Source organism: Aptenodytes forsteri, unplaced genomic scaffold, assembly GCF_000699145.1.
Source record: "Aptenodytes forsteri isolate BGI_AS27 unplaced genomic scaffold, ASM69914v1 Scaffold46, whole genome shotgun sequence".
In the NCBI taxonomy this organism is placed as follows: domain Eukaryota; kingdom Metazoa; phylum Chordata; class Aves; order Sphenisciformes; family Spheniscidae; genus Aptenodytes; species Aptenodytes forsteri.
The window spans coordinates 7,464,722-7,486,807 of NW_008794774.1; the positions used below are offsets into that span (position 1 = coordinate 7,464,722).

Consider the following 22,086-nt stretch of genomic DNA (forward strand, 5'->3'; position numbering starts at 1 on the left):
GGCCAAGTGAAAACAATTGCTACTTACAAAAAGGAGAGCAGAGGGGGTGAAGTTTTACCCTTTCTTCAGTCCCCACTTATGTTTTGGGTCTTTGCTAAGAGTCAACAACAAAAAATTGCAGCTCTAATTAGGAACTTTGTTTTCTTTCTGTGTATTTTTGTCAACAAGCAATAGTGTGAAATTGTGTATAGAACTCTTGTGTATAAGCCATGTCCTTATTTTATTGGCTGTTCATGAATTCAGATATGCCAGTTACTTAAATGTTCATTCCAAATGTTTGTTTCACCTTCTTTGCTGGAAAAAGAAGACACCACTGCCAAGACACCACTCTGAGTCTTCTAGACATGCTTATCATCATCATCCCCAGTTGCTGAAAAACATTAGCTTATAAATATGACTGAAGTTGTTCTCAGAAGTTTCTTTTTTCACTTAGCTGAGTAAAAGCAGTAACTCTTCCCATTTTTAAGTTGGATAGCAGAAGCTTAGAAGTATGCCTAAGATCCTAGCCACGTTCGTTTGACTGCTCGCTACATGCAGTGTCTGTCACTGGCATGCTCAGGGAGATGGGCGAGGGGAAAAAAATCTTATCTTCCCATAAGAGCTGCTTCTTTAAGCTATTGTGTATGTGTGCCAGTGAGAGATCACCTTCAGAGCAGTGAGTATGTGCTATGCTTTTAGTATCTTATGATGGCAGCCAGAACTGTTTGTGAATTTTCTGACAAAACTTTTCAGTATTATGACTGATGACCTGTGGAAACTGAAACTTGTTGTGGGAGTACAGGTGCTGAATTTAGTAAGAGTTCTCTGGTCCAGAATGGAATTTCTGGTCAAATCTGAAAAAGAGCCAGAGACCGTGAAGCTGTTCGTGCCAGCTGCCCTAGTAAATTATGTATTTTGAAGCTATGTTCTTCTTGCTGCAATTTTAAGTATCCTCAGCATCAAACTGTTAGTTGTGCTGGATATGTCTGCCCTGTTGAGGCTGGTCCACTGTTGCATATGCGTATTTTAGTACATATGGGTTAGCATGTGTATTTGACACTCATGTTCTGAAATCCAGGTGAATACCTTAATCTGTACAGTCCTCTTAGCCGCTCTCTGGCTCAATCACTAATTTCATTATTTTTGCAAACTGGAACACCTCTTGCAGGAGTCTGAGAGCAACAAACCCTAATACTAAGGGTGTTGCAGTGGACCTGCAATTAGTGTGTTTAACTAGGATATCAGAGTTTGGGATATCAGTATAAATCAGATGTAGAAGTTTGTATCCATACTTCCTTCATACTAGTTGATGTGCTTGTTGATGGGGCTGTTGGTTCTTCAGGGGCAGAAGGAATAATGAGGCTGGATGTGTAGGACTTATTATCTTAAACGCACATTTTCTTCTTACGCCCTTCTTTCATCTTGTATCTCCCGAAAAGCACCACCTATGTGTGAAATAAAAACCACTTGTAAAAGTGACTGGGGTAAGTAATTATTCACAGGGCTAGTTATCAGGCAAGGCCAAGAGGTCTTTTTGCTCAGCAACCCATGCTGGGGTGAAAAGAGAGTTCAGAGCAGCCAAAGCATTCTTAATCCTTTTTCTTTTTTCTTCCCTTTAAGCACTGGATGTATTTTGGGAGTAGGACTTGTTCTTTCACTTATGAGTCACAGTAGCCAAACAGAATCGCGAGTGCATGTTTCCGCTTCATTGCGAAAACTCTGCAAATACCTGGACAGCAGTGAGGACCAAAGCAGATGGGTCCAGGAGGTATGACCTATTCTATCGCAAATTTTAAATCTTCCTTTTACTGTGTTGCCTCCCTTTAGTAACTATAGACTTTTTACTGAAGCTTTGTATCTGTAGTACTGGAATGCCTGGTTTCTATTATTTCTTTCACAATATATGGTTTTATATCTGCTGAAGAAAACAATAATAATAATAATAGAATAACCTGTAATGCTGCACAAACATTAAGAAACTGCCTGAAAAGATAACAGACATCATTGTTTAAAGTGCTTCTTTGATTCCTTAACCTCAAATTAAATTGTTGGAAGTTGGGTCCTGAGTAACTGTGGATATGGGTCTCTTATATACAGCTGTTTACTGCTCATCTGATCTACTAGAAAGCAGACAGCAGGTTACACTCAGATTACCTTAATGGTAATACTTCCTCCTTCAGTATGCCTTCTGTTTCCTTTGAAAGCTGCTGTCACTAGCTAGTGTGAATCTTGCACTTGTGAATGCTGCTATGGCCCCATTTGCTCTTCTCTTTATAACTGTGTTTTGAAGACTTAAACTGAGCTCTGCTAAGGTTGAACATGCATTTCAATTTATTTTGCCAAGATATGTCCTGTAAATTTTGAAGTGGTCCGTGCACTAAGTCTATAACCTTGTTGAGGTAAAACTTGGGAAGGGAAACTGATGAAATTGGACGAGTTTACAACAGAAAACAAGAATCGGAATAAGCAGGTGTTTTGCACACAAAAAGCAACGCTGTATCTGGTGTACGTAAGCCTGCAGCAGCTGAACAGCTGAGTTGCATAATCCTGTTTTTTCTAAGGGGGTTAGCAGAGATTGGTAGTGTTATTCTCTTTCCCCTCTTGGTACTGCTCTGAAAGCTCTTTATTAAAGGTCTTCTTTTATGGAGCTTAATTTTTTTGGCAGTACATACGTGTTGGGGATTAGCCTTTTGCAGTTTATTGTTCATGCATTAAAATGATTTACAGCTATGAAATAATTTATCTCTCCCCAGAGATCTCAAACTGCTTTCCTGAACTTAAATTGCGTTCAATACCGCAACTTCTGAGATGAAAGGCAGCAGCTGTTTAACATCATGAGATAGTTTGGGATGAGAAGCAAAACCTACCCTTTACAATTAAAATCTCTGTAAGGAATTGTACAGATAATTACATGAGTAAAATTTGGCCAGCACCCTAGGATGAATACTACTATATTTGAGATGCACAAGAGGCTCTTTCAGAGCTATAAATGGCTGGAATATAATCCTGTACTTGAGAGGTAACTTTGGCCTGCTGCAGCAGGAGGTACAACCTGAGCATTACTTGCTCCAAGTCAAATTGTTGTCAATCCTGCACATTAGGTAGGTGCTCTCTACTTCCCTTATAGTCATGTGTTGTTCTGTTGCTTAGCTTTGGTACAAAGGAGGTTAAACAGTTGGCACAGTTGCCTTGTTGAAAGTTCAGACTTCCTTATTCTCCACGTCTAAGGCTGAAGAACAGAAAATTGGTGTCGCTTGTGAATCCTTCTGCAAGGACATGAGGCTAGTGTCATGCACTGTGTGTGGGAGTCAATTCTACTACATGCTCCTCTTCTGGCCTTGTGGACCTGCTTGTAGGCCTGATGGGATCACAGCATGTTGTGTATGCTCACATAAATAATGATCAGATACTTGTGTCGAGAAGAATAACTGCATTTGTGTGGAAGATCAGGAGTTTGACCTACATAAAACCAGCAGTACTTTGAAGCTTTAGTTGTATTTGTTTTAATGTTATCATCAATGAAGAATCTTTCAGAGAGGGAGTAACATCTGAAAGTATAAATCGAAAATATCATGGCTTTTTTTGTCATGCTGGCACGTTGCTCCATGTGCACATTGCTACAGGGAATTTGATCAGACACTGGTTAACAGAATTAAATAATATTTTTTTCAGGTACTTGCCTATTCTGTGGCCTGTTCCTGTGTCTCTGCTTTCAGTGTTGGAATCATTGAAGCAGCTGAGGCTGAGGAGGCCATGAACAAGCTACGGACCTTAGTGGAAAATAATCAGCAGGTCATAATTCAGCATTTGGGCTTTGCTTCAGTTGTGTTTTTCTCTTATCTATTTAATATTGGATGCTGCTTTACCCAGACTGTAACTTCAAGAAAATTATATTGATTTACTTTCAGCATTAACTTTGAGCGTGTTGTGCATGCTATGCAATTACCAAGACTACCACTTGATCCATTGATGCATTGTCTACAAGTGTATAGCAATTACCAGACAGTGAAATAAAAACAGATTTTACATGTTTGATTGCATTTAGAAGCGAAGTTGGTACTTTTGAGTTCTTCATGTCTTTAGTCTCTGCATCCTGCCAATTTTTGTCTCTTTTAGAACGTGTTTCTTTAGATTCTTTTTCTTGGTAGGAAAATATATCTACTGTGCTCTTCTGAATTTTTGCTTTCCCTTAGCCTCCAGACGGTGCATCACAGCCACAACTTCTTCCAGGTGTCTGTTTCATCCCTGGTGTCCTAGGGTTACCCTCTAAAAATGCCAAAAATAATCTCCATATTTCAGCGAGTGTTCTTTTTTGTTAAATGCTTGCCAAAAAAAAAGGGCGGGGGGGGAGAGAAAAAAAAGGCAATCATTTTGAATCAAAACGTGCTATTACACTGATCAACTGTTTAGAATGTTTATCTGGAAAACAGGAAGTCAGAACAAACTATCTTTGCTACAGCTTTTTATCTTTGTATCAGAAAGTCTGCTCTAAAATAAAGGCTGCAGAGCGATCTATGTGCCAAAGATCAGTATTTAATCTCAGAAAATCCTATGTCACTTGACATGAGAAAATACTTGAAATAAGAAAATACTTGAAATAAGAAAGCATCCAGTATTTTAGACAAAGACATAACGTCTAATTATTGGGAAATAATAAATATTTAAGTAATGTTTCAATAATAAAGATTTTAAAAAAAAATACAGAATCCTTTGGAAGATCTGTTTTTCAGTGTGTCTTTTTCACCTTACCAGACCCATGGTTTTGCTTTAGCTCTGGGTGCAATAGTACATGGATTGTCAGCTTGTGGTCATGGGAAAGCTGAAGACCTAAGTAACAGACTAATGCCAGCCTGGATAAAAATTGTGCTTGCAGAGGTAAAGGAGTTTTAACTCATATCCTCTTTTTTTGCAGGAGGTGGTGTGTGTGTGTGAGATTTTTAAATGAGCAGTAGGGACATAATTTTCCTTGCTTCTGCAGGAGTGATGCTAGGAAAAGTTAGGACTATCTCAACATGCTGTTTGATTGATATTTGGAAGCGAAAATATATCTTTGGACTGTTTGCTAAAGGAAAAAAAATGTTTCTTTTCTGCTTGGATGATTTATGGAAAATACGTATCTCAATGAGATCTTAATTTGGAGAACTTTACTAATTTGGAACAATATTCAAGGAAAAAATCTAGGTTATTAAATGAAGATGCCTTGTGAAATCAGGTGCTACTTATCAAAATTAGACTAACAGAATGGTGATTATAGTGCCGCAGTTGTTATAATAATTTTAATTTATTTCATTGTAACAAAAATTGCATGTTTGAAATCAAACTCTAAACTTACACATTAAGATTGCAGCTGAAGGTCAAGTATCAATACAGTGTTTCAGAGTTGAATTGCACTGGCATATTTTGTGGAATACAGACTGTGCTAGAAGAAAGTGATTTGTCAGGGAGAAATGCATGATGATTTCAGATTGAGGGGGGAGTTGGCGGAAGCTCCATATAAAGCCTTTATTCACCAAGAGAGGGATGAATCATCATCCAGCATGCTGGAATCTGACCTGAAAAGGCTGTTGGGATGAGAGGTGTACAAGTGATAGCAGTCATGGTTTTTAAGTTGGAAGAAACAAGTCTTTTGTCCTGCAGTAGTGTTCTGTGACCACATTGACTCACTGATCCTGAATTACACTTCCAGGGTTCTCCAACAATGCAGCGTCTGGCTGCTGTCAGTGGGCTGGTTGCACTGGTGGGCTCTGAAGGAGGCATGATACAGGTGAGAACGTGCAAGCAAATGGTACTTCTATCTCTTTTAGAAATTTGGCTAGAAGCAAGATGGAATGACATCCTCTGCGTCCTTACAACAGTGGTTATATACCAGGGCATCCCATTTATGCAATAGTGAGTCATGTTGGGTATGAAACAAGCGGGATAGAATTACAATGTGTAAAATGGGGTCTGTCCCATTTTTCCCATCACATGGCCCATTTGCAGTGCCATTAGGGAAGAGTGTACAGCCATGTAGGCTTTCTCCTTTTCTTCTCCACTCCCCCACAAAAACGCATGTGTGCAAACATGATCTATCTTTTCAGCACTTGTTCTCTCGTTTGTTGTTTCTTTTCTTCCCTTACAAAATTCACATAACTTTTTTTTTTTCTTTGGCAGCTGAAATCTGAGAGCATTCAGTCTTCCCAGTTTCAAAGTAAGCTGAATGAAGTCATCAGAACCCTTACACAGGTAAGAAGGTAGCCTCTGTTTCCTGCTTTGGATAATGCACTAGGGTACTGTGACATCTTGCACAAACAGGCCAAATCTGTTTAAAGAAACTTCATAATGTCTGTGTCCAGCTTGAATGAGGCAACGTAGGGAAACTTGTCTAACTAACGGTTTATTGTCTCAACAGATAATCAGTTTTTCAGGGCAGATTGGCCTTCAGACAAATGCAGCAGGACTTTTGGGACGCCTTCATATGTCCTGTTTGTCTTCTACCCAGAGCAGGGCATCCGGTAAGATGCTTTATTATTGCTGCTTAAAGAACATACAGAAGTAGCACCTAGCTAAAATGCTAGGCATTGCAGCCATATTAAATGACATGACAGACTTTGAATCGGAGACCTCATGGTCCTGTGTGCCAGAGCTAAAGGTTGGAACAGGAAGCAGGAAGCAGTGTTCTAAATAGGATCCCCCCCCGTCTGCTTTTACTTGCAGTATCAAAGTAAGGTTCTAAGTTGTTCTGGTCAAACTTGTATATTGCTTCTGTCTTTATTCTTTTATAGAATAAATTGTAAAGAAGGTTTACACTGCATATGGCACGTGTTTGACAACTACATTATCCATGCCATGCCCTGAGAATCAATTACTCTACTCTGTTTTAGCACTTCCCACTGTATAAAAAAGCCAACTCTGGCTTAAAAACTGGTCCATAACAAGAGCAAGCTGGCTTTTCAAAAGTATTTTTATAGAAGAGATGTTCTCTGGTTAACTGAAGTAAAAAACTGCTGTTCTGTAGCTACTTTCACTGTAGCAGTTAGCACAGAAATTCATATTCTGTCGATACATCATTACTTTCTGGTGTTGTTTCAACATCCATTGGTAAAATAAAGGCAGGATTACACCACTGATGAAATACCAGTAATAGGAGGGAACTAATGAAGTGGAAGCTGTTCACTTCGGTGTGAACCAAGTTGGGAACCAATAATATGAAGTGTAGGTAAACTTCCTCATCACAGAAGAAAGATTCTTGGAGTTTCTACTGTTGTATAATCTTGACACATGTGTCTGAGGTTAGATAGATATGGAATGTCTCAGTTGTATTACACTTTACTAAGCTTTTGAAGCTCTCCCTTTTAAAGCCTGACTCGCAGTGGCTGATGCATTTTAAGGAAGTTCTTATCCCTGGCCTTTCAGTTGGTCAATGACTTTGTTTTTTCAGACAGGGCACCTCCCACCAACACAAATGTTTAGCTTGCCTTAAAAGTGGAAAGAACAATGCATCTATCAATAATCTTGTAGTCTAAATGTTGCAGGTCACCTATAGAATTAGTTAGCTCAAACATAGCTCAGTTTGGCCTTTGAATTTACATGGGAGCTGAAGGTTATAGTTTCTGCTGACATGTTTTAGTATATAAACAGTCTTTTCATCTTCACAGTTTCTCCAGATTTTAGCTACTTGCCTGAAAACAGCTTTATCAGGGCAGCCATTGACTTTGCCATTGAAAGTGGAAAGAAAGGTAAGAAGGGATGAAAGTATAGTATCCCTCTGGGAAATTTGTTATGACTATAAAAGGTGATCCTAATAACCCCCTTCTATTTGCTAAGAGAACTTTTCTAAATACTAATTAGAACTTCACTAACGTGGGATATTTAATCTCTGAACAAAAAATCGAATAACACTCAAAGATAAGGTAGAATTGTCCTAGTTTCAGCAGGGATAGAGTTAATTTCCTTCCTAGTAACTGGTACAGTGCTGTGTTTTGGATTTAGGGTGAGAACAATATTGACAACACACCGATGTTTTAGTTGTTGCTAGGTAATGCTTACACTAGCCAAGGACTTTTCAGCTTCCCATGCTCTACCGACTGAGAAGGCTGGAGGTGCACAAGAAGCTGGGAGGGGGCACAGCCAGGACAACTGACCCAAACTGGCCAAAGGGATGTTCCATACCATGTGACGTCATGCTCAGTATATAAAGCTGGGGGAAGAAGAAGGAAGGGGGGGACGTTCAGAGTGATGGTGTTTGTCTTTTCAAGTAACTGTTATGCGTGATGGAGCCCTGCTTTCCAGGAGATGGCTGAACACCTGCCTGCCCATGGGAAGGAGTGAATGAATTCCTTGTTTTGCTTTGCTTGCGTGCGCGGCTTTTGCTTTGCCTATTAAACTGTCTTTATCTCAACCCATGAGTTTTCTCACTTTTACCCTTCCGATCCTCTCCCCCATCCCACTGGGGGGGAGTGAGTGAGCGGCTGTGCAGTGCTTAGTTGCCAACTGAGGTTAAACCACAACAATTATGTAGTTAGGGCTTTCGTTGTCTCCACTGAATTTTTATGACTTTTTAAACCCTTTCCCTTTCCGCTTCCTCTGTGTCTGTGAGATGAAGTATCTTCCCTGTGGGAATGAAAGTCAAATCACTTTAAGTGTTAGCATGTATCCTCAGGAATACTCCATCATCAGGCAAACTTTATGCTGCCCTTTATTTCCATGATCCTAGGTTAAGATTCTCCATAACATAGTTGTATTCAAATGGGGTACTGCTATGTGTGATAAATGCAAAGGAACCTGAAGAAAGTATGCAATTACATGAGGAGTGCTAGTAAGAGAGATGTCTTGGGAGTACAGTCTTAAGGGAGATAGAGCAGAGGAGATCATTCCTGTGTGGAGCTAAGTGAGCTCACTATTGTCCTATGAAGCAAGCTTTGCTTTCAATGGAGGTAAAAATTGCTCATGCCTTGCCTCCAGGAGGACTTTCACTGAGTTAGCTCCCTGTGTTTAAGTAACACAGTATGTGGCAAAGGTTAGCACCTGTCTGGCAATTTTTGTGGCCTGCACCTGCAGGATGGAGAAGGAGAGCAGTGTCAGAAAACTTTGCTGTTCTCCTACTAATGACTGCAAAAATACTACCCTACTAGATGAGGAATATCTGTAATTAACTCATAAATTGGTTCAAGGAGAAGGAACCAGAAAGCTTCTATTTATCTGTAACAAAAAGCCTTTTTTGATAGGACATTAATATTAAAAATACAGCTGTTGATTACAAACAAGGGACAGCTAATTCTAAGATACAAAAAGAAATAACAGTAATTTTATAATGCTTTGCAATTCTTCACTACAGATTGGTGTTCAGTGCAGCGTTCACATTTTTTTCCTGAGCTGTTTAGCCAAATGTGTGTGTTTAAAATTCAGACTGTGATTTAATCTTCTGCCGTAGGCCCTGAATCTGTCCCAGTTGAGCTGGTGAAAGTCGCATTGGCACCCATTGCATTAGTTGGAGAAAGCCATCAGTATCCACCTGTAAACTGGGCATCCATTCTTTCTCCTTTGATGAGGCTAAACTTTGGTAAGATTAGTAGTTTTCTATTCAGTCTTTTGTACTTGCCACAAGACTTCTTTACTAACACAGCTTTCACAAACTTCAGGGCTCACTTCAGGGCTTGAAGTTATTGCAGGGATTGAAGTCTTTACTATGCTTTCAAGACCAACTTTTTAATGTTTGCAAGCACGTATTTGTGATCACTGTGTAGACACAGTTTAACGCAGGAAAAGACTAAAGAAGATTAGTGCTGAGAAGTCTGGAGCAGTATTGGAAGTTCTCTAAAACACTGGTGAAATGGGACCGAATTTTTCATTTGAACTATTTACAGTAAGAAGAGCCCCTCATGAAACTCAACTAATTGTATCTTACTTTCAGCATCATCAGAGGCTGCAGGCAGCTTTATCACAAGTTTGAACTGCTCTGTAGTCCATCTAGCTATTGCTAGTCTGAAATACACTTTCTACTATAAATTACACTGGGTGACAGAGGAAAGCGTATCCTTTTTTCCATCATGATCCTGATTTTGTCAGTGCTTCTAAGAGCATTTTTCCTCCACGCTGGAGAGTAGCTTTGATTGTGAAGTATTGTGTTGGACAGCTTGTATAATATGTTTCTACTCAATGTAGAGTAGTTCTGTCAGTGCCTGTTTTGATTGATATAAGTGTCTGAGTTTCAAACTCATTTCCTTAAAAAACAAACAAACAAAAAAACCCCCAACAAACTACTGTGCAAAGTTCCGTATTCCCTTGTTTGATTCCACTGAGTTTTGTTTCTCCTGATTTATGTAACTGTTATTGCTGGCCTTGCAGATTCTTTTACAACTGCAGTTGGCTACACATTAAACATTTTTGCTTATACTTGAGCTGCAACTTCTGTTTTACTTGGTATTCTTGAAATAGATTGTAAAGTCTTTTTTAAGAATAAGTGAAAGAATTTCCTATACTGAGATCTGCAGTCCATGCTGATGCAAATTTGTGTGCAACCTTATGAATAGCTGAAACTTGTTAAATATAGAGGGGATTTTTTTATTCCTGTTTTTCTCTTAGGAGTCTTACTTTTGTAAATCAGGGGAATTCCAGAGGAAACAGTACATCCGTTTTGTGGCTATGTTTTTATTGACTTCAGAAAGCATCTTAATCTGCATTTTTATACATAATTTCTCTTGACTGTCCCTCTGTAGTGTTGTGGAAGTTGCACACTATTCTCTAGATTATATATACCTGCAGAAATAGGTCTTGCTGTGTGCTCATGAGCAATATTCAAGTTGTACTAGAAAGTATAACGCAGAACAGTTGTATTACGACCTAACAGTCCACCTAGAAATGTGGCACTCTAACACACTTTTTCTGGAACAGCTATATCATGAATATTTTTGCAAAAGTTAGACTACATGCTCAATTATCTCGGATTCTCTAGGTCACTGTTATTCATGTCTGAGAATTCACGACTGTTTTTATGAACCTTAAATGTTTCACAAATTCTGTGAAGATTTGTTCATCTGTAAACATATTGAAGACAACAGATTGCTTTCCCATCTTACAAGGTTTATTGCAGTTGTTGCTGAGCAGAAACCATATAACATGATTGAAGTAGTACCTGTTTGTTATTCAGTAGTGCTCTGAAGTGAACAGTCATAGGCAAACCATAATCTGCGTCTTAGCAGTCCAAGCTAGTGAGAGAGAATTTTTGAATTGGTTGCCAAAGTATCTTGTTACTATTTCACCCTTTCCGAGTTCTGCAAATGACTTAACTTCTCGTATAAGGTATTTTATTTCGAAGAGCCTGATAGTAGTCTCTTAAATCTTCGCTTTGTTCATGCACTAATGTTAGTGAACTTTTTAAAAGTCATGCTATATAGATTGCCACTTTCATTACTGAAAGAACAGTTTAATTTGCAAAGCACCTATTTAAGTTTTATGCTGACACTTAACAGTAATGTATCTTCTGTCTAATGAGTCAAATGCTAGTATAATACTTAAATTGTTTGTTCTTACGTTGCTGTAGCAATCATGAACTACATGGAAGCCATGCCATTGCTCAAAGTACCTCTTCAACATATTTATGACTAATTATTCTATTAAGAAACTGGCTGTATCAGTCATTAAGGGAACTTTAAAGAGAAACCAATAAGGATTCCATAACCATCAAAACTTCTATGCACAGTAAGGCCTTCCCATGTGTTAATCTGGAGAACGCTGCAACACAGCAGTAAGAGTGACTAACCTCTGTTCTGTGACATGTTATATGAACGTGGGGTACATGGAAGAGTAGAAACATGTGAGCAAATGCTTATTACACCTACATTTAACAGGAAGGAATATTGACTAATTTCTCCTTCTGTAGATTAAATCTCCCCTTTATTTGGCAAGGAGTCTTTTAATTCTTACTTTTCTTACCATTCCCACATTTTTATTGTTGAGTGAATTGAAATTAACTTGGACAAATCCTGAGATTTCTTGCTCAAAGTGCACGAATGGGAAGAGGAGACTTCTAACATATGTGTTAAAAGCTTTAAGCAGCATCTCTAGACAAGCAAATTTTAATGTAGTGCTCTAGTAGAACAATAATCCTCCTTTATTTTATGAGTTGAGAACAAATTTAAAGTAAAAATAATTTCTTCATAACTTCTGTTTGTTTTCTTCTGCTTTAGGTGATGAGGTAAAACATCTCTGCCTTCAGCTGGCTGTGACACAGGCCCAGTCATCTCAAAATGCAGCAATGCTTTTGGGGATGTGGGTGGCACCTCCCCTTGTCTACAGTATCAGTGTACGTATGTCAGAAAATTTGTGGGACCTCAGCACCTCTTTCCTGTAAGATTCCCCAGTGATGATGTTTAGGCTGTCTCACCCGAAAAGGATGACTGGGTTCAGAATTCTGCAGAAATACTGTTTAGCAAATATTTATAGTGAGAGAAGGGCTATTCTGGGGGCTTGAAATTCAAGGCAGACTTAAGATCTGCTACATTGGTTTTACTTAAATTGCTTAAGACCTTTTTCCTCTCTCTCATTTCATGCTATAGCTCTGATAACCTAGAGGTGTAAGAAGGCATGGCATGTAGGGAGAAGAAGTATCTTTTACTATACCAGCTGATAGTCTTAGAAAAAAGTCCCACCTATCTGTCCAAAAGCTTGCCTGCTTCTTCCAGCAATGTCTCTTGATCTAGTAAAACATTTTACTTCTTGCAAACCTTGCATTAATTCTGTAGATAGTCAACAGACTAACCTATATATAATCAAATTTGGGCTTATCCTCACTACAGTGCAGTTCTTCTTACAAAGGTACAACATGGACTCCATGATACGGTGTGTAAAACTCACTGAATCCCACAGTGCACTTGACTGTGCAGTTCTGTCAGTTTATACAAGTTCAGAAGTAGGTTCATGACAATTCTCAGAAAATCCATTGTGGATTTCTGTGACCTTTTCCAGTTCTTCAAGGGGTATTTTTGTCTTGTAATTTTTAATTCATTAATCTATACAGATATTTAAACACTTGGCAATTTTAAGATACATAATTGGTAAGGTACCAAAAAAAGAAAGATTTTATTTCTGAGCACCAGTTTCTCACTGCAGTGGGGATTTGAGGTCACAAAATGAGCTCAGCCACAGAGTATGTAAGCTTTGGATTCCTTCAAGGTAATTATTCATTCTTCCTCACTAGCTAGCAATATTAATGGTGCTAGGAGTACCATACTTGTGTCCTTAGCTGTCTAGTCAGTCTGTATGCTTCATGTAGAAATGCAGTGGGCACCATATAGGGAAATCACAATTGTCCTGCCAGTGCAGAGACATATCTATGGTTCATTGAAAGAAATTTTGTCAACTTTTAAGAAAAATAGAATATTGACATGTTTGAACTCTTTTTAATTCAAGCAATTCATCAGAAGAGGGAAGAAGAATTGAAAAGTATTTATGACTTTGAGTGCTTTTTTAAGTGGTGTTTGAGCCACTTCTTTATAATTTCATCTTTTCTGACAATAGTTGAAGGTTGGTGAAGAGCTAGAATCTGAAACTAAGCAAAAGTTTTTGTTTTTCAGATGAAAACCCAGAAATACCTTTTCACGTCCCTGCCCCTGTGGATGAAACATGTTGCAGAAGACAAACTGCAGTCCTTTACAGAAGTGTTTCTGATACAACAATTTGAAGGGAAGAACCACACAAAAAACCCAGAAATCTGCCAGTGTGTTTTACAGGGTCTTATGCAGGCAATGAAACTTCCAAATGCTGCCCAGTACTGCTGGAGCTTTCTGTGCCAGGCTGTGGAGAAAGTATTTGAGCTTCTACCAAATGAGGTTCAGGTAAGGAATAAGTATGAGGTGTATCAATATTGTAACTGGATATTTTTACTGATGGGAAGTCCCATCTTTTTGCACTGACCCATCACATTTGAAACATGAAGTAGACGTAAAATATTTAGCGATAGTAGTTAAGACGCCTGCATAATTTCTATTTAAGTTACTTTTAGATATTCTTTAGAATATGACTAATTTGTGAAACCAATTTAATGTACACTTTTCCCACTTAAATGATTTGGTAATGGAAAGATACAGTATTGGTACTGAAATAAATGTTATTGAAACAGAAGCAGAGAAAAATCAGAAGGTTGGGTTTTTTTTCCCCGCAGAGGATTCAGCTTCTCAGTGATTTAAAGAAACTAGCTAGCTACAGAAAATATCTCCAAGGAAAGACACTTCTCCATTAAAAAAACCCAACAAACTCTCTGAAAGTTTTCAGATACCATTATTCCTTAATTATTAAGTGCATTGAAGTCCCCAGCAAATACAGACTTTCTAAAATAGAATAAATAAAACGAGGCTAGAGACTAGATTAAATATTCATCATGATCATAACAAAGTTCCTGGACTCACCAATTTTAATGATGAAGAAACCTGGAAGTATACATCTAAACGTGTATTTACTTTTCTGTTTCCAGAGAGGGGAACTGGAGGTGTATATCGATGTAGCAAAATGTATCTCAGAAATGGCTGATTCAGAGATTGATCGCATTGTCCAGATCTCTAAGGTAATGATGTTTTACTCCTGGTCTTTTATCACCAAATCATGTGAAACAAGCATGCCTTACCATTTTTCTTGTCACCAGAGTGTTTTAGCTCATGGGGAGCATTGATTTTGATTGTTTTACTTACTTGCCATGCAAGTAAGAGTGTTCTGGCTCTAATTTTCAGGCAGCAGAGAAAAGCAAAAGTGATAAGAGCCTGTACCGAAAACTTTCTCAAGGCAACTGAAACACTACTGATTTCACCTGGGAGCTTTGAACTGGAGAGTCTAAGTAACTTGGTCAAGTTCAGGCAGGGCTCTGTTAGCAGAACAGGAATGGTGTTAGATCTTCTGAATCGCAGACCAATGATGCAAACAGCAGACCGTAGTCCTCTTTGGTTAACACAACTACCTGCTTGAAACGGACTGTAAATCCATCCCAGTGACTAGCTGTGCTTGAGCAGGTGGATCCTTGCTTCTGTTAAAAATGTGAAATACTTTGACTGAACAACCTCTCATTCTTGACTTAATGTCAATATTTGCATTCACACTCAGAATGTTTCCTGGTGCACAAGATGGCTAAGGATGACAATGGAATAGAAAAGCTTTCAGCTTCTAGCTCACCAATGGACGCAATTAGCAGTGGAATTCTTAGCAGCTGGAATGCTAAGGAAGTGACATGTGTGGAAGGACTTGATGGTTTCAGATCAGATTGTTATAAACAAACATCCATGACATAAAATCATGTTGTTCTGTTTACTGGCAGATTCACTAGAGAATCAAGCATTTAAATAGGCTAGGGAAGCTGAACTGTCATTTCCTTGTATCTTTGAGTTCTTACTTCCACACTGGAAAACGCCATTTAGGAAAACCTTTTTGTCACTGCAGTGAATCTGTCTTGCAAGAAGACTTGAGTCTCCAGAACTGTCAAGCTGGCCCATTTCAATTTAAAGGGAAAATGTAAAATTTAAAGCAGTATGAAAACAGTCAAACTGTACCGATTTGCAGTTTGCTGGACTATTTAGAAGCATGTAAAATTAAAGTAATATGTACAGTCTTCTGTTCAATAATTTGTCTTGAAGAAAAATGAGCCTGCTAGATAATCAAAGAATTTCTTCCCTTTTTTTTTTTTTTACAAAAGAGGAATGCAGCATCTACTGTTTCCACAAGAAAGTTATGTTTTAATTTAACATGTTTTTTAATTGCATTTGCAGAACAATATAGAGAAGGCCACATTCACGAAAGTATATTTAATTTCTCAAGGCAGACTGCCTCTGACGAACTTCAGTGCTGTGATTGATACTGTGGCAGGATATCACCAGAAAGAAAATATTTTATGGATGCTCTTGCATAGTTTCTATCATGCTCGTATTGTGAGCCATGAAAACACAGGTAAGGTCAGGCTTAAAGAAGAATCAACAACAAAATCAACAGATATTGATGGATCTACACTGATTCTTTTAAAATAATTTTAAGATGGTTTAACCCAGGTGTTTCCAAATTTCTCCATATTAGAAACTACTCAATCTTCATATTTTTTCTGCTCTTCAAATACTTGTATCAAACATTGCTTTTCCGTTTTTCTTCAATCCTTTATGTTTCTGTGGATCAGCTGCAAGTAATTTATCTCAGCCAGGTGGTTTGCAGACCAGGGTTTTGACTAGATCTGTGTCTCCAGTCTTTTTAGACTTTCAGTGTAAGGTAGTGTTAGAAATGTTACATAGCACATCAGAGACCAGAAATAGTGCACCTCTACTAACCTTCAGATCTAATATCTCACTGGTGTGTGACACAGTAGGTGGGGGCATGTTCCCATGAGACTGGTTGAACCAAGGAGATAGCTTGCTTTTCTGAACTCCTTGCACTGCGTTAACACAGGAAACAAATTGCCTTTCCGCCTCTTCATAACCATACCAGATAGTTATCTGGTGGGTTAATGAGTTGAGCAGGCTCAGCTAAGGGTCTGTTAGAGCACTGGAGCTTATGCAAGAGGCGTAGCAGAATCGCACAGGAGGATGAAGGAAGAAGAAACAAGAACAGAGGGATGCAGGAATGAGGTCTCCTCATTTTCATGGCAGAAGGATCTTTGGCTGCCTGTGTTCACAGAACAACTTCAGAGCATTATGTTGCTAGATGCCTTAGCTGCCAGCTGTGGCTGAAGAACTTCAAACAGTAGTGAGTTTTGAATGAGTGAGGTGAGGCTCCTTTGGGTAAAAGAGGAAGCAATATGAAAGAGGGCCCATGTAAAGAGTACAAGGAAATGGTAGTGTATGAAGTGACATGGTCTTGAAGGTGAAGATGGTTATTAGTTTGTAGGAGGTAGAATGGATTTTGGACAGCAGGATCTGAATCAATGAAATATGTTCCATCCTTGGGTTGAGGGCTGATTTTATTTGCATGCCTTGACTGTATTTTACTGATCCTCTCTGCACTGTAGGAGGATTTTTGCAGCACTTCCCACATTATTGCCCAATGTACAGTGACATCAGTCCTAGACTGAGATGAATACTGGGGCAAAAACTTCAGGGAGGCTTTAGGATTCTGTAGCAGTCATATATGCAGGCTGGGTTAGTGGGACCTGCAGGCTGGCATTATGTGAAATAATCCTCACTCAGCATTCCTTTTTCTGTGTGTTCAGTGTGTTGCCTGCATTATAAGCGAAGTTTTTGTACCGTTTAAGCGCCCATATGCCTTCTGTCAGTGGCAACCATGAATCAAATGTGATAGTGGTATTGGTGATCATTGTTTTTCCACAGTCAGTGCTTCATTGCTATAGTGATTCCCTATGCTTGCTTTTTAATGAAAAATGGGGCGTTCTAGTGTTTTTTGTGAGTCAATGTTCTTGTTCTTCTAGGAGTGCTGAAAAGAATGGACTGGCTACTAGACCTGATGGGCTACATCAGAAATTTAGCATACAAGTCAACACCCTTACAAAATGTCAATCTTAAAGAGGTACATGCTGTGAGAATAATTTGCAGCTTTCAGGAAAAAAAGGAGGTTTTGATGTATTTCATATTCTTCCTCAGCAATAAGTATTATTCCCCGTGCTTTTATATCTTAGAAGATTGTCATCTTACCTCCATAGAGATATTCTTCTCAATTTTTGTGAATGTATGTGTATTTAAAACTCTTACTTTAAAATAACCGTGACATTTAAATTATGATAGAAGCTAAAGGCAACTAAAGGAAATCATTGCTTCAAATTTACTGTATTTAGAACAATTAAAGGAAAAATTTGAATTTACCAGTAGAACTGTCTAAGCAGGTCAAAACTGTGCAGCTGCTGTTTCTAAGAGGGCTTGGACAGTTTTAGGGAACTAATATTGTTCATTGTTACATCTGTTCAGCTGTTTAAGTCTTCTGGTTGAGGACATAAAATAAGCTGCTGCTTAGATCAGAAAGGCATTTGTTACATTGCTGCAGTATTTCTCAACCATTTGTAGCATCACAAGGGTGACCATCTCTAAGTTTCCTCAACAGGTAGGTTGCTGTAAAGCAGTTATTTCCCCATTTTGAATGAAATGTGGATCAGCCTTAATCTAAAGGATGATTTTAGAAGAGTCTGGTTTTGCTTTTCTTTGTGCAGACATTTTAGTTTGATTTGGAGTTTAGAAAAAGAGTTATGCTGCTTCAAAGCATAAGAGAATATTAAGAACTTTCTAGTTCTTGCATTTTGAATGTTAGCTGAATTTTCAGATTACTGTTTTGAAGAACAACCTACCATCTGGATTTTTGGTTTGGGGTTTTTTTTAATTGGTTTTCTTTTCTCTCCCCTTCTGTATTACTCATTTAATAAAGTGCATTTTTGCCTTTTTCCTGTTTAGTGCATAGATTTTCTCCTGTGGCTGTTTGAAGCTTCTGTGGTGGCCTGGGCTGACCATGGTGCACCATTACTGCTTGGCCTCAGTGCTAACTGGTCACCGTGGAAACACCAAATGATATTACCAGAATTATCTGAGGATCACGTTGGCAAGCACCCCACTGACAAGCTTGCTGTGCAAGAGACTCTCACTCTCCTTCCAAGCAGCATTTCTCTGTTGCTAGCTAAAGAGCCTTGGAAAGAACAAATACAGAAGGTAAAATTGCATGCAGTGGTAAGCATTTTCCAAGAGTCAGAAAGCACCCCATTTTCAGTAGTCAGCTCAAGTCTTGGCTGGAGCAGTTATTTCCTCTGTATCTATTGCATCTGATTTGTGATCTTGTTTTTCTTTATTTGCAATCAGATATGACTTGTCTCAAAAGACTGAATGTAGTTTCTCAAGTAAAATGTGAGAGTTGCAAAGAACAAAAAACATTCCAGTGTTGGGAGTCAAACTCTTAAGAGGGTACAGCTGGGAGAAGAGAGTTGGCAGCTGCTGGGAGCAAGTCAGTCTTTTAAACACTGAAAGACAGATCTTCTGCAGTTGGACATCACCACAGTGGCAATTTAGGGCAATCAAAGATATTGTGTGCAGTTTGTAGTGTGTGTCATTTATTTTCAAGTATAAGTTGAAAATAAGCATGGAAAATTGTGCCTAATTGGGCAAGCCTACTGTAAATTGCTTGTGGTTGAGATATGTGGAAATACTGTTATAAACCTACAGATTAATAGTTAGCTGTTTTGTGCAAACCAGAATCTGTTAAGGACTGGCTCCTGTACACTCCATGCTCAGAGTTACCACTGAAGTCAGAATTGAGAATATGGGAGGAATGCAGGAGTGGGCTGTTAATATGCAAGTGCCTAATTAGGCTTTAGGGAATAATTTGAGACTATGCCCTGAAAATCATCCTGGTAAGTTTGAAATATCACATTGTCCTCCAGGCACTCTGCGCTGCCAGAAAAACAATGAAAAATGAGAGAGGTCAAAAGAGGGACAAAGGCAGTAAGAGTTCTGAAGGATTTGCAGTAAAACATTTGGACAAGAGACGATAAGAAAGGATCGTATTAATAGGTAAAGGGCATGAACAGGCAAGACAGAGGGGAAACTATTTACTCTGCCTTCTTCGTTACAAGGAATTATTGCTGAGGTAACGAGAAGGAACAAAGGAAGTTTCAGATCCAGCTGTGGGAGAAATTGCACTGACAGTGAGAGGTACTCTGGGGCGTTTGGATAGTTTGGACAGAAGCTTGATTGGCCACTGATTAGGTAACTATGAGTTTAGCAGCAATCAGATGCCTATCAAACTGAAAAGTATTTGTGGTGGTTTGATGCAGAGGCTCTCTTGATTCAGATTTTCCTTTATATTTCAATCTTTAGTTTATTGACTGGCTGATCAATATGATGGAAAGTCCTAAGGAAGCATTATCAAAATCTTCCATGGACCTGCTGAAAGGTAGGATATTTTAGCTGGGTCCTTATTTTTCCATAACTATCAGTACAGATAAAAATCCAGTTGTTAAAAGGAGTGAGATGAATCTATACTATTAGCACATGTAGGAGAGCTATATTTTGTCTTTAAGGAAACCTTCACAGGTAAGTTAACATACCTGTCTGTAACACCTTCTTACATTTTCTGTCTCATCTGCTGACTCTTACGATGCACCACTGAAGATCCAAAGGACCTAAAAGTACGTCTGGTCCTGCGAGTGTATTTCAGTGGTAGATCTCTCAATTGTTTTTGAAGTTACCCTTAAAAATAGAACGCAACATACTATTTGGAAACCCTCCAGTACTAGAAGTCACGTAAAAATTTATTCAGGTGCAACTGAAGACTGAACTGTGGGGAAGGGATAGGAGACAGGCAACGACAGCCTAGTGGAGTGGTCTGACAAGAAAGGATAGAGGAATGAGGGTTGCTGAAAAGATGTATGAAAAGAAAGATGGGAAGTATGTGACATTTTGAATTACAGGAATGGCCTGTGGCCCTAGCATGCACCCCATTGCTCACCTGGAGATGTAGGATTGTGAATACAATCTGTGCAAGTCACTTTAAGAGGACACCACAAATACCCTCAAGTGAAGTGAGTGTGCTTGTGCTTCTTCCCATTAACACAAGACACCTCCTTTGAATAGCCTGATTTGTTGGACCTAAATACGGCTTCTTGAAATCTGGTTATAAGTTCTTTGCATTAGGATAATTAGCCTTGTTTTGAGGGTCTGCAATTTTTAGTCGCTCTCTGATAAATTTCAAAATTCCCCTGTTTTGTCTGCTAATCTCTGCCAGACACAATGCTAGGGGTTGTTGGAGAATCTCCTCTGTACATCAGAGGAATCTGATATACACAGTATATTCTCAGTATGCCCTGACTGAGATGAGTCATTGCTTCCCTTGAGCTTTGCATTGTTTTTTTGCTTTTAAGTACTAGAACATGAAACTCCCTTCTGGATGACTAGAATGTGACTGGTTTGGTTACTGGATTTTTGCCTAAACACATGATCCTTTCAAATTGAATTGAGGTATCAGTGAATTGCATTTCCAATCAGTGAATTGCACAGAGGACTTAAGACATTGTACTTTGTGCTTCTGTCCTTCCCAGCGCCTGCTGTCTCCCCTCTTGCATCACTGCTCATTGAATTCAAACTTTCTGCAGTGTTGGTTGATCTATGTGCCGCTTCAAAGTGATGGTCTAATTAGCAGATGATGTGATGCGATTTCAGTAGGAGACATGCCATAAAGCAGACGAAAGGCCTAGTACAACATCATATTTCAGAGGGCTGTAGAGACTACCATATCTTATGAACAGCGGAAGTAACATCAGAAACTGTCAGTTTAGGCAGTGAAAAAGTCATGAAAAGAGTCAGTAAAAGGAGAACTGAATTTATACCTGTGTTAGTAAAATGACTAAGGAGAATACTCTCACATCCTTTCCAGTCTGGACTGCACAAATTAATGTCATTTGTCCTTGTCTTCACAGTTACACTTCTGGCCTTGAGATCTCTTGCAGAGTTCAAGAAGAAAGCAGTGTGGACTAAAGCTTATGGGTGGTAGCTGCATGCCGTATCTTATCCAATGAAGAAAACTGTTCACACTTGAAAGCATAATATTACTGTTCAGGCATCAAGAAGACCAATTTCAAAGAGGTTTCCTATCAGAAGGTTTTGGACTTTTTTTTCCTATCCTTTTACCTCCTCCCAGAGACTTATAAGATGAAAAACAGAACTTTGTTCTCTACTGTTGGGGTGTTGTTCTTTTACAAACTACCTAGCATGGTTTGAGCTGCGCTGAATCTAAATGAGAAATACACATTCAGTTGTTTCAATTGAATTGTTTTAGTGACACCTGGGAGCCTCGAAAGCTGGAGTGGAATATTCCTTTAACTCATGGAAGCTTGGTAGGAATGAATAGAAGAAAAAAAAAACTTGTAAAATTTGTTTGGATGCAGCCTATTTACTAAAGTATGGTTTAATGTAACAGACTTCTGAATGAGCATTATTTTTTAACTGATAACCCTTTTTTAGTAATAAGACGATGCTCTTGCGCAGTAGTGACAACACATTGAAGGTATGTAGTGCGAGCAGGGTTTCTGAAAGGGGTGGTATGCTTGTCAGTTTTGCAATGGCTTTATCAAGATCATGGAAGCAAGTCAGTGATCCTAATAGCTGCTATGTCCCCAGCTCCAGGAGGTTTTAGTTTTCTTTCCACTTAAACTGTTCTTGTCTCCTTTACCCTCCT

The 22,086-nt window shown here is 38.8% G+C and overlaps 1 protein-coding gene across 1 annotated transcript in view; it reads left to right on the forward strand.

The window, feature by feature from the left end:
* The window catches only part of FOCAD (focadhesin), a 121,917-nt gene extending 100,095 nt beyond the window's left edge, over positions 1-21,822 (forward strand). Inside the window, exons 29-44 of the mRNA XM_009274297.2 lie at positions 1,600-1,747; positions 3,652-3,771; positions 4,732-4,854; positions 5,666-5,743; positions 6,133-6,204; positions 6,371-6,473; positions 7,617-7,697; positions 9,392-9,520; positions 12,147-12,262; positions 13,533-13,793; positions 14,429-14,518; positions 15,708-15,885; positions 17,348-17,445; positions 18,318-18,569; positions 19,731-19,806; positions 21,329-21,822. Of these exons, the coding sequence (XP_009272572.1) occupies positions 1,600-1,747; positions 3,652-3,771; positions 4,732-4,854; positions 5,666-5,743; positions 6,133-6,204; positions 6,371-6,473; positions 7,617-7,697; positions 9,392-9,520; positions 12,147-12,262; positions 13,533-13,793; positions 14,429-14,518; positions 15,708-15,885; positions 17,348-17,445; positions 18,318-18,569; positions 19,731-19,806; positions 21,329-21,402 (1,999 nt within the window). The 3' untranslated portion in view covers positions 21,403-21,822. The remainder of the gene's footprint in view (positions 1-1,599; positions 1,748-3,651; positions 3,772-4,731; positions 4,855-5,665; positions 5,744-6,132; positions 6,205-6,370; positions 6,474-7,616; positions 7,698-9,391; positions 9,521-12,146; positions 12,263-13,532; positions 13,794-14,428; positions 14,519-15,707; positions 15,886-17,347; positions 17,446-18,317; positions 18,570-19,730; positions 19,807-21,328) is intronic.
* The last annotated feature ends 264 nt before the right edge of the window (positions 21,823-22,086 follow it).